Below are 12,561 nucleotides of genomic sequence, written 5' to 3' on the forward strand. Positions count from 1 at the left end.
TAAAAACTGCTTTTACAGTTTCACCTGTACTATAAAAATGGGAGTTCTGCAAAATAACTTCAAGACAACTCCTTCAGGAAGCCTGCTCTGCTGCATATTGTTTCCACTATTACAGGGACGGGTGTGGTTTTATGACGGGTGAAAAAGATTATCAGAAGCTGCAAGAGCAGAGGAAGGGAGGAAACGGGCACGAGGACCATCTCTCTTCTGTCCCAAAAATCTTCTGAGCACACACTGCCAGTGTTCCCTACCTCCACAGCAAAAGTTGCATGACAGTTACTTCAGATCAAGAGAAATCATGAACATGTAGAAGAAGACAAAGAGAAAAAAGACAAAGAAGGGAATAAAAGAGGTGTATGACTTGGACACTCAGACTAGCATAACTCAAAAGAAGGATTCCTGCAAGCTAACCAGTGTCCATTAGCACCAAGTATGTTACAGAATCATTAGTAACCATTTCACAGTTACAGACCTACTTTTGTGATGCTTAGTAGGCAGCTAAACTGCTTAGGAATATGTCTTAAACCAAAGTCAATCTGGTGAGTGCAGGGCCATGCATGGGCGATCTGAACACATTTTAATTCAGGGATCCATATTTTATCTCTAGTGCCTTGTCAGATGTATTGGAGATGGTGAGCTGAACCAAGAATACCATTATCTGGTTTGTAAATCCTTTTAATGAAAGCAGTAGTCACCAGGAACAGTTTTATCTAAACTATACTAGACCTAATTGAGGCTCCTGTGTTAGCTTCATATTTGCTATAAACTTCCCAGGTAACTAGTGGAAAATAACAGACAACTCCAGAGGTGCTTGTGACTCTACAGAGAGATGAGTGGGCCCGTGCTCCAAAGAGCAACCCACAGCTGAGGCTGGGCCCTTGTCCATGGGAATTTGTGTTATGGCTCTATTGTGGTTTAGTACGTGTAAATCTTGCTATGCGATTACATCAGGGAAAAGTGTACTAATAAGGGAATTATATTTACAACTGCAGGTTCCTCAAGATGAATGGACTGGGTACACTCCACGAGGGAAAGATGATGAGATTCCCTGCCGGCGAATGCGGAGCGGCAGTTACATTAAAGCCATGGGGGATGATGACAGTGGAGACTCGGACACAAGTCCGAAGCCATCTCCAAAGATTGCGGCACGAAGAGAGAGCTATCTCAAGGCCACCCAGCCATCCCTTACAGAGCTCACCACCCTCAAGTGAGTCAGTGTTTTACGGCATCATCTAGGAGTCCCCATTAAGACATAGATTTTTCTTTTCTTATTTGTTTCTGTCTTTTTTCATTTCTATATACCAAACAACTGTGTTCAGTCACGCTTATTTTTAGTATGGGATCTTCTGAAGAAAGGTAGATTTGGGCATATGTTTCAATGTTGTCCTGAAAAGGGACCCTTCTACTTATACTTTGAATTTGTTAAGTGTTTCAACCTGTTAGTGTTAAGTGAAACCATTCAGGTATATAAAATAGGTCTGTTCTTTAAATAGTTGACAGAGTTATAGCTTAGGACTGCATAAGCTTTACATAATTGTGTGTTCATATATACGCAACATGAAGAGCACATGTGAAATTAGCCTAAAGCTAGTCTTTGAAACTCATCAGAGAGAATCTGACATGTAATTAAAAAGAACAATGACTCTCTGAAAAGAGACAAATACAGATTTGTTTTTCTTTTCCACTCTTTCATTCACTCAGAATTGCACTGCTTTTTGTGGAAAGTTATAACCAAAAATTAACGATCATTTATGAGAGCTTTGGTCAACAGGAATGATGAATTTAGGGTTTTTTATGACAGTTTGTATTTTGTTTTGCTAAAGCCTTTTAAAAGAGCCCAAAATCTCAAGAAAATTGCAAGAACTGACAACTTTGGAATTAGCACTTTTTAAAATGATTCTAAAATGGAGAGCTCCCTAAAACAATGGAATAAATTTTATCCATAAAAGAAAAGAGTGTGAATTTAATTCAACAATTGTTTCTGTGTGTCTTCTGCAAAATTGCATCGCTGTAGTAGTGAATCATAGTTCACTGAACCAAAAATAACCTAATTTTAGTATAAGTTGCCTGAGGCTGTAGCTTTAAAACAGAAAAAAAAACAAAAACAAACTGCACCTCGTCTAATATCCACAAAATAATCCTTCTGCATTTCTTCATTAATTTCCTCTCCTTCCTTGTCCTCCTCTACCCCATATTTTCCCAGAGTCCTTATCTGAGAAGTAGACTGTAGAGAAAGGTGTTTGATCCTCGTTAAGATTGTCATGCTTTTGACATCAGTGATGATTAGAGCAGAAGACAAGAACATGCTTATCACAACTCCCCATAGCAGCCTGTCTGACTTTGTCTCGGGAGAAGCCAGGAATTGCTTCTGCTCTGTCCTTTCATAAGTTTCCAAAGAAGAAAGCGGTCTCATTTCCTGCAGAGATTTTTATAATTTTGCTGAAGGTTGCTTAAGGGATCGAATGATTCCTCTCGGCATCCCACAGTCTTGACCACATCCTTTCCTGAGCCAAAACTCCTCCTCTGAGAACAGTTCTGGCAACTTATGCAGAGTCATCTGGAAAGGTGAACATGAATGTTACTCACCACCACAAACTCCACAAAGCCATCAGGTGCGGAGCTTGTTCTTGCTGAAATTTAAGAAACATCTGTTCTGTAGTTCTATAATATATATGTGAAGCAAAATACTTCACAGTGAGTGTATTTGCTCTTGGACATACCTTCATTTCTGTTCTCTGTAGACTTGAGATTTGCAACAGAATATTGAATTATTAAAAATAAAAAGTCCTGCGTATCACTGCTCACCCACAGAGGATGTTAGTTAGATCAGAGGGACTAGGCAGCAGAAGCTTGGGGTTTAGCTTTGAAGTCATTGTAATTCACCAAAGTACTTGTGTGAGTACTTCATTTTACGTATGTTTCTTAAATCCCTTCCTATTCAGGAAAGCTTTTAGGAATATGCTTAATTTTAAGCTTCACTTAGTAAAATTCATTTAAGCTTAGGAGCTGTGTAGAAATAGGATGTAAAGCATAGAGTAGTAGAAGGACGGGGAAAAGAGTAAAACAAAAAAGAGGACAAAATATACAATTTTCAAAATTTTCTTTTTCCGTGACTTCTCAGCATGAATTGGCATGAAGTGGAATTATTTCTTACAGTCTAGGATAATACTTTGAATACTCTTGCTGGGAAACCTTTCCACTTTCAGAGCTGATTTGTATGAATGTAATTATGCATTGCCTTTCTTCCTTTCTGCTGAACATGATAATGTTTTTTGGTGAGAAGTAGCCAAAGGCTCACTGGGAATTGAAGTCTTCTGTTAAGCTAGGTCTTCTGCTAAGTACAGCTTAGGCCTGTAAAAAGGCTATGCAGACTTCTTCGTACCTTAGTGGCATGACTTGACCTTGACCTAGAGAGGATTGCTTATTCGTCTTACAGCTACCCTGATTCCTCTGAGAGCTGTGACAGAGTTTTGCTGCCATGTCAGCCAGAGACTGAAGTAGGGCCTCTAACTCACTGAATATAGGCCATCAAGCAATTGTCGAATGTGTGATAACAGTTATTTCCTTGACTTACTGTTGACTTGAGCTCAATTTGCACCTGAATAAGGACATGATGGAAATGAGCCACAAGTCATTTTAGTAAGGAGAAAGCCTTTTACTGAGCTAGTGGACTTAATGTCCAGACTTAATGTGGACTTAATGTCTGACCTTACAGGACACCATTAACACCTTAAAGCTGCGTGATAGTCAGTTCTTTAATTGTGGGGGGGTTGTTTTGTTTTGTTTTGTTTTGTTTTTTGTCAGTGAAGCACAAGGTTCCTCGTTCGGTGTTTCTAAAAAAAGAAATCCGTGTTTCTAAAGAAACAGCAGTGGTTATTGTCAGAGATCTTCTGCACTTTCTGCTGCTCGCTCTCTCTGTTTTCTACTATGCAGTCTCGAGTGTGGAAGGTAGTTGGCTTTACTTTCATCTTTGACAGGAAAACAGCTTAAAATGTGTCTTCTTTTGCTTTCACTGTTGTTTTTGGAGAGATTTTTCATCTTGTAGGACTTTTCCTCTCTAAGTACTTTAAGTCTAATATTGGTCTCACAACCCACGCCCTCCCTCCCACCTACCTACCTCTCAGTGCTCATGCACCTACTCTTCTAAGAAAGGGTTTTTCTTTTATTATCGGTGTTTCTTTTTATATAAAGAATAACTACTGAACAGCACAACTGTGTCATATACCCTTTACGTAATGCAAAATTATTTTCCTGTTTTTGCTGAGTTTTTTTCTTGCTATACCTCACAATCTACCTCCTACAGTATTCCTCCCATGCCGTGGTTTCCATGTGATTACAGAACATGTTTCAAATGCTGTGGGCACCACTCTGAATAAAGCACAGCTTGCTGTGATCTTGAAATCCACACCTCCGCTGCTGCACTCTCATTATCCTACCAGGAAGTGAGCAGCGTTTTCTTTCTCTCTCTCTCTCTCTTTGCTGGCAGTGTCTTCTTGGTGTTTAATCTTTCAGTCTAGATAAACTGATCCAGCTGAAACAAGTGGTATTTTCTTGCTCATTCCTAAAAAGTGGCAAAAATTTTTCCTAAAAAGTGGTGAAAGTTTATGTTGCATTCTTAAGCAGATAGAAACAGGACTGGTTAATTTCGTCTGAGCAGTAACTTGTGGAGGTCAGGCAGGAGGCACTATGCCCTCATGGGCATATCCATTTGAGCTGTTTGGTGGGACGGTAAAGTGCTTCATCTGCCTGCAAAAAATGAATGCTGTAACTACATAACATCTGTATTCAGACATGAAAAACATGAGGAAACATGTTGATGCTAAGACTGATGTGAATGAAAGGATGAGAAAAGGTCAAAAAGCTTTTTAAAGACACAGCAAGTGACATATTTCACGGCCAGGATATTATTAAATGTTATGCACAAGGCTGGAGGTCATTCTGGCTTTGATTTTGCTACAGCGATGCAACCTATGCCTTTGTACACATAGATATGTTCACAGCTTCACAAACTGATAGAGTTAGCTTTTAGGAAACTGTGGAATAAGGTAAATTTTAGAGATGGTTCTCCCGTGTTGTCAGCTTTTCTAAATCGCTGCTCTTGAGAGGTATCTGCGCTGTGGACAGTGATACAGAAGGCAGCGATAAATATAGCCTGGTGCACTGGCTAGGCTGCCTCTGGCGTTTGGGCAAATTGAAGCTGGCTCTGATGTCCTTATGTTGGACTTCAGCGTACAGCATTGTGTACGTCCTTAGGTATGGAAAACATCTTTATTTTAGGAATGAAGTCCCATATTTTTTAATGTCCTTATGTATTATTATAACATGCTCCAGAAAAGGGTGTCACATAAACAAAAATATACTTTTTTTTAAAATGGAGATGCTGTCCTCATTCTGCTAAAATTAATGAAAATGTCACATTATCTTCACTGACCCAGATCACACCTGGGGGAGGGGAGAGGCAAAATTTAAAGGTGATGAAAATGTCTCCATCTTCCTTTGGTGAATATTTTTAGACACATGCAGGGAAGCTTGTTAATTTTCTTTCTTGTTGAGTGACTTCCAATTAGGGAACAATAAGTTTCCTAATTAGTACAAGAGGAATAAGTCTGATGAGTCTTTTATTATTAGTGTTTTACAGTATGTTTCCAGCGCAGTGTGTTTCGTTGTTTCATGTTCCAGTCTGTTTCATTTTGATCAAACCTTCAGCTAGTGAAAGAATTGTTCTCTTTTTCCTTGAGGTGTTTTTTGTTTGTTTATTTGAAGGGGTTTTTTTCTTCTGGATTTCCAGTGAGAGAGACTGGTGCATCTCAGTGATTTTTGAATATGCAGCTGAAAGAATAGTATTCTAGAGCTATTGCTGGCCTGTATAATAACTTTGCCAGCCTGCAGTCACTAACACATGATCTATTACTTAGCTTTTTGTTCCTATTATTATGATCTGTTCTCTCTGAAAGCTGGGAGAGGCTGTTGGCCAAGTTTCTCACTTTTCAGACTCATGTGTCTAGCATGATTAAGGTCAGTGGATGATTTATAAGTCAAAAGAAAATTTGAAGGCAATAAAAACTGTTTCAAAGCAGTAGGTGGGCACAGCTCTGGAGTTTTCTCCTGGCAGCTCTCATCAGTTTTGTGTATGTGATATTTAAGGAGCAGAGGATATTGATTTATTGCAGGAACTTAGAGCAAGACAGCTTTGGCAATAGGAAACTAACAATTGCAGCTTCCCACTGAGGGATATACAAAGCACATTTGATCAGTTAATATGCAGTATCACTGATGGGAATGTGGAGAAGCTTGTGCTGCAGAGCAGCTTCCCATCTGGGCTTTGCATCCCCTCACACAAAGGCATATGCCTTTACAGGGCAGTAATGAACGCACTCGTCTCACTGTAAAATCCTCCCTGAAGGCAGGTCATTCCTCATTGCACTGCACAGTGCTTGGGTGGGATCAGTGCTCTTCCTCCTCTCTGCTTCCCCGATAATCCTCACCAGTTTATCTTGCAATGAAACTGAAGTGCCCTGTCACCAGCAGGGCATCATATTCTGATTTTTTTCATATTTCTCTAAGATGAGGGGTCAGAATTTTGTTGTGATTTATGAGCTGGCCAACAGTTGTTATCTCACCTTTTGTTTTTACTTTTACTTGCTGAAATTTCAGGCAACAGAATAGTTACAGTTAACTTGCGTAAGAATACCCATTGAAAAAAAATTTACATTTACTGGTCATTTTTTAGTGTTTGTGAAAGTTCTAGGCCAGCAGTGCTGGAATCAGAAGTCATTTGTTCACCTTCAGAACAGGTAGCGCACAGGAAAAGGGTCCTCATCTGCGTGCTCCCTCGTGGCATAAAGCAGGACGTGCAGAGGTGCAGCTTTGTAAGTTGCCGTGGCCATTAATTTTCACTTACGATTTTTACTGAATCTGCCAAATGGGAATTTTGATGATGGAGGCATTTCTAAGGTAGAGCCACATCTCCCCAAGAGATGCAAGCAATTTATTTAACTGGTGTCTTAAGGAAGATATTTCCTGTCTGGAGGCTCATGTAGTCCGTTCTTTACTAACATCATCACTCTCAAGGCTGGAGAATCAGGGGACTACTGTAATATCATTTACATGAATATCAGGTAGACTTTTTTAATAAATAAAATTCATCTTTCATCATCCTCAGCTTTGAATTTCCTTTCAGGGACTATCTGAACAAGCTTCCAGAAAATTTGGATAGCATATCTGTGCATGCATATGAAAGATTTTTGTACATTTATGATGTGAGCATTTGTTCACGTTAGGGAGCATAGCCAGTAATGTGCAAGTTATCTGAAAAATTAATACAAAGCACTTCAGTTCCAGTGTTAATATCTAATAGTTTCAATTTTCAGCAAAAGCTTTGAGATTAATCCAATAAATTTGAATAATGATTACTTTAAAATAAATCCTAGTAAAAAATTGGATAACCATTTTTATGTCATTCCTTTAGTTGTAGAGAAATGGCCTGCACAACTTCCAGAAAGCAATGTTTTCTTTTAAGTATTTCAGTTAAAGAAGTTTGATCATCAGGTAACATTCCCATATGTCTGCAGAGCAGTTGAAATAAGACTGCAGAAGTGATCTCAAACGCTAACTCAAGTCCCCCTTCCCATTCAAATTTTGCAGCCTACATTTCTGAGCTAAATGTTAGGGGAAAATGTTATGAATATTTCACAATCACTGTAATGAGTGTGAGCTATGTCTCCTTGCTCCAGAAGCTGGTAATGAGATACTCCTCCCACAGTGATATCATTGGCTTTGCCATTCAGCCTGATTCATAAGAATGATTTGTCAAACTTGAGACTCCTTCATCTTTTCTTCTTTCGCCTTCCCAATCTACTTCTCACATTCTTTCTTGAAGACTGTTTGATTTGTTCCAACCATAATCTTAGAAAATAATGGTTATTTAGGAAATTATATTAGGAAATTAAAATAAACGATGGTTGCAGTAAACAACCATCCCTGAAACATGGGAGGAGATGTTTGATTTAAAAAAAAACCACACAATTTCAAATAACATTTTTTAAGAGTTCAAAACAGATCTGCTTTTCCTTTTTATAAAAAGAGTTTGAGATTTTAAAAATATTTTTCAAAAATGTTATTGATGTTGACAAAAATACTATTAAAAACGCTCACCTATTCCTTCTGAGCAAAAGATGTTGTTATGAAGAAAAGAAAATCAGCATTCAGTGATACTTTGTAGAAATTCAGCATGGATTTTCTTTGTGCTGTATGTCTCAATCTCAGTAGGAGAGTAAAGGTGTGAAGTCGGGGCAGGGTTCAGTCTTGCAACTTTTACCAAATATATGCCATTGTTTTGTGATGCTTCTCCCCAGACTCCTCCATTTCTGCAGAATAGATATCTCCCTATCTGAGATGTCTTTTTTTTTTCCTGGTTACTGATTCTCTTTGTATGGTACTACAAAAATTTTGACCCCTATTTCAGCCACATACAGTGGACCACAGCTCTTCGGGTCCCTAACTGGGCTCTTTTTTATTGGAGTCATTAAAATACCATTGGTGCCGCAACCTCTTGGGGTCCTTGGCCTGGCTACCACGTTCAGTGTTTGCAGTATTCTGTGATGCCTTTCACATTTTCCTTTGGAATTTATCATCCTTTCAACCTCAGCTCCAAGGGATTGCCAGTTGTAATTTCAGACTAGTATGTCTGGAAGTGTATTCTGCTTCAGTCTCTTCCAGAATCATAGCAATTAAAGGTCTTGGCCCTGCATAGGCTCATATATACGCTTATACTGTTCTTCCTAAAGAGGACTTTCGATGTTCTTTGAGATGAGCATGTGAGAAAGCACTGACAAGGGCCAAGTCTAAGGCTGAGTGTCCCCATCTCCTCTACGGCTCCTATGGCTGATGCCTGCCTCCTGTTGTCATTCACCAGAAAGCTTTTCTGGTTGTTGCCTGACACTGGCAGATACTTCTTCCTCTCAGACCACTGCATCGCAGCTGGGAAATAGGCCCGTGGAGCGTGAGCAAAGTGTCATCCATTGGCAACACTAGAGTAGTGCTTTGGAAAATGATATTTTGTTAAAGGATACCTGTGACCTCACTCACAGAAATGAAAACCCTTGGGTATCCAATCATCTTTCTCAGCTTTATGCCAGATTTAGTTTTACGCTAGTCAAGGCTATAGGTGAAACAGGACTTCCAGCTTCAGTTTCTCTCAGTTAAATCCTATGTACATTTATTCATCTTAGAGCAAATGATAAAAAAATTGTTCAGTCATATCTTTCAGGGTGTAGCTTTAACACACCCACCCTGCACGTATGCGTGCAAAACGGGCTAAACTGGTTTCTATTTAGTCCTACTTGTGCCCACCTAGTTAAGAGGCTGCCTCTGAAAAGAAGTCAATAACGTCCAATGGGGACAGAACAAGAAATGCTGCTTTAGACTGCAAGGGCTTGCACAAGCTAGATGTTAGGAAAAATTTTCTAATGGTAATGATAGTTAAGCACTGGAGTAGATTGCCAAGAGAAATCACTTCACTGGATGTTTTCAAGAACAGGCTAAAAAATGTGTGTCAGGAATAATTTAGGTATTGCTAAGCTTGCTTTAGGGTAGGAGGAGGAACCAAATGACCTCATGAAGTCCCCTCCAGCCTGATCTTTTATGATTTGCTGTGTTTCTCAGGCTACTGAATATATCCAGCATCACTGTTCTTACTTCTTTTTTAAATTCTTTTAAAAATAAAACCCTCGTCAAGCCCACATTATTGCTGAAGGCCTGCTAATGAATAGTAAATATAGGTATGCCACCCACAGCAACCCTGCAAAATTCTTTCATGTACTTTAGATGTTATTTCCTTGCTAGCATTTTGAAATTCTGAATGCTGCCAGCCATACCATGCTTGACTCTCTGTGTGTGATCTTGTACTATGTGGTTTAGTTTGCTAAGGGGAGCTCAGCTGATATATTAAACCTGCCATGCAGAAAATTCACAGACATAGAAAGAGAAGTGCACTCACACAAAATTCGATGTGGAGTCCATAAAGTCCAACATAACCGGACAAGCAAACAGGCAACAATAATAAAGTTAATTATTCATTATCATTTTCTGTTCAGATCAGCTAGAAGTACAGTATTTTTTCACTGTGAAATGCTGGAGCCCTTTTAGAGTAAAGTGGAACAAGCTGGGATAGTGTATTTTGTTTTTATTTTAATGTAAAATCCCAAGACAAGCAGTGGTGTATGTCTTCTGCAGACATGCTTAGGTATCTTCTGTTAACTTGCATTATGTTAGGATGAGAGAGAGAGACATCAAAGTGAGAAATCGTTCTGCCCTTACAAATAAAACAAACTGTCTGTGTCTAAGTCATGTTGATGCCAGTCGTTTGTTTCTTGTATTTTATTTTGTTTATTTTACTGCTAAGCAGAAGTGCCTTTCAAATTATTTTTAGTCATCCCCTGCTAGTTGAGGTGAGGTGTGGGATGAAGGTTAAAAGCAGGGGGCAGCAGCAAAGCAAGAGTATGACTGGTGGTAGCCCAGATGCTAAAGCTGGGCAGCAACAAATACCACTCTACTCCCAGTGAGCTATGTGAATGAAAGTTTATCTGATCAGATTTGACTTTTTTAAATCCCCTCTCCTCCTAACCAATTTATATCTCTTCTGGAGGAGAGAAATTAAGGAAAGCATTTAAAGGTTTTCTTACATGGTGCTCGCTTTCGCATTCATTGTATGCTGCAAAGATGCAGAACCATCATATGATCATCATTGTATGCATTAATTACCAGTGTGAAAACAGATCTTTATTGAAAACACCTTTGCAGCAGCTAGTGATTTCCTACAGGAGAGCTCTGTAGTTACATCTGCAGCAGAGTTGCAGGGCAATGTCCAGTTCTCACCCTGTCACAGGAGGGCTGTGATCGCTGACAAGGCTGCGCTCAGCTGCCCAGCAGCTTGGCTGGGAGCAAGCTCATGGACTCCAGACAGCACTAACTGGCTTTGTCGTCCCTGGATGCCAACAGCCACATACAGAGCGTCCAAATCCTTCCCCTCATTTTAGTGACCTGGGAATGGCAGCCATGCTTGGGTTTTGTCTGTGCAGCTCTGCGCAGTGACAGTGATGTATCATGCTGAAGGCAAGCTCAGGGGCTTTCAGGGCTAGTACATAAATCTCTCCAGTTTTATAACTGACAATTGCTATTGCAAATCCGCACTAAGCCTTCTGTACTGTACGCTTCAAAGGAAACCTTGAAAAACTTCCTTTGGGAGATACCCTTCGTTATCTTGGTTTAGGCCTAGAAATGTTCTTGGTACTTATTTGTGATTTCATCACGCCAAAATAGGCATAATGGGGTGGGATAAATAAACAGAAGTTTATTAAAACTTTCTTTTAGTAGTCAGTGTCTATTATTGTCTGCGTAACAAGAATTGAGAAATGTAACAGAATGCAAAATAATATCAGGTTCTCACTTCACCTATTACCCTTCCTGTTTGTTTTTCAAAACTTAAAAATGCCACTTTACTTTTGTCAAATTTAGAGAAATAGTTTACTTCTAAACTTTGTATAAACCCCAGAATCACTGATACCCACCTGAAGCACAAAGATTACAACCATACTAGCTGAAATGCTGTCAATGACGACATCAACTGAGTCAAGATTTCATCTCATAACGGTTATGTTTGCAGTGGTGATAAAAATGATGTATGAACAAGATGGAATTTGATGGGGGTCCGTTTCTAACTTTGAAAAGGTCTGTTCTCTGATTCTAGCAGGCATGTGGCCAACATATATCATTCAACTGTCCTTATGACATTGCAGTCAACGATGTTAGAAATATCAGCAACGTTGGCACTGTTTAGCCAGAAAGGTCCAATCTAAATGTCTCTGGCTATAGATTTCAGTCAGATGCAGAATCTCTAGGACTTGTCTCAATCATGTAGCTCTAAGAGCTGTGAGACAACGGCTCTTTGGCAGAGATATGTTGTTCAGACCAGTTTGAAATTCTGGTGAGTCAGGCTGTGCCATTGCAGTTGTTCTGTCATTTACCATTGGGTAGAGTGCAATTTCTGGCATAGCAGTAATTCTGTCTCTGTTACTTCCCCCCTCTGAGAGGCCATTTGATTTTGGGCACAAATTAATTGTTGTTTACCTGTAATTAGCGAAGGAGTTTGAACTAAGAGGGAGTGGATGATGCCATATTCAAATAAGATGTTACATTGATAGTGCTTGGAATGAATTTTAGCCCTGTATCACTATTTCTGGTTTCCCTTTTCTTTCTCTTTTCTTCTTCCCTCTCATTTTCTTTTTTAAGTAATTCCTTACCAGGCCTAAGTAACAGTCCTTAGTACTTAGCTAGGCATCCTTTACCCACTAAAAGAGCCAGGAATGGCATGTGAAATACATCTAGCCTCACCATTCCTTCATACAGTGACAGAATGACCTTCTGACTGTCACCTACTGTCACTGTTTCTATATTCAGCCACCCCACTTCCTATTTTCTTTCCATTTTTAATGAATTTCACACCTTTGCAAATAATATGTATAATATTCTCTTCTGTTTTCAATTATTGTAGCCGTGATCGTG

The 12,561-nt window shown here is 39.4% G+C and overlaps 1 protein-coding gene across 10 annotated transcripts in view; it reads left to right on the top strand.

Moving 5' to 3' along the window:
• The window catches only part of DLGAP1 (DLG associated protein 1), a 414,683-nt gene that overhangs the window by 280,891 nt on the left and 121,231 nt on the right, over positions 1 to 12,561 (top strand). For all 10 annotated transcript variants that reach the window (XM_009667105.2, XM_068932272.1, XM_068932269.1 and 7 more), the window contains one exon: positions 993 to 1,207. In XM_009667105.2, the coding sequence (XP_009665400.2) occupies positions 993 to 1,207 (215 nt within the window). The remainder of the gene's footprint in view (positions 1 to 992; positions 1,208 to 12,561) is intronic.

Source organism: Struthio camelus, chromosome 2, assembly GCF_040807025.1.
Source record: "Struthio camelus isolate bStrCam1 chromosome 2, bStrCam1.hap1, whole genome shotgun sequence".
Classification (NCBI taxonomy): domain Eukaryota; kingdom Metazoa; phylum Chordata; class Aves; order Struthioniformes; family Struthionidae; genus Struthio; species Struthio camelus.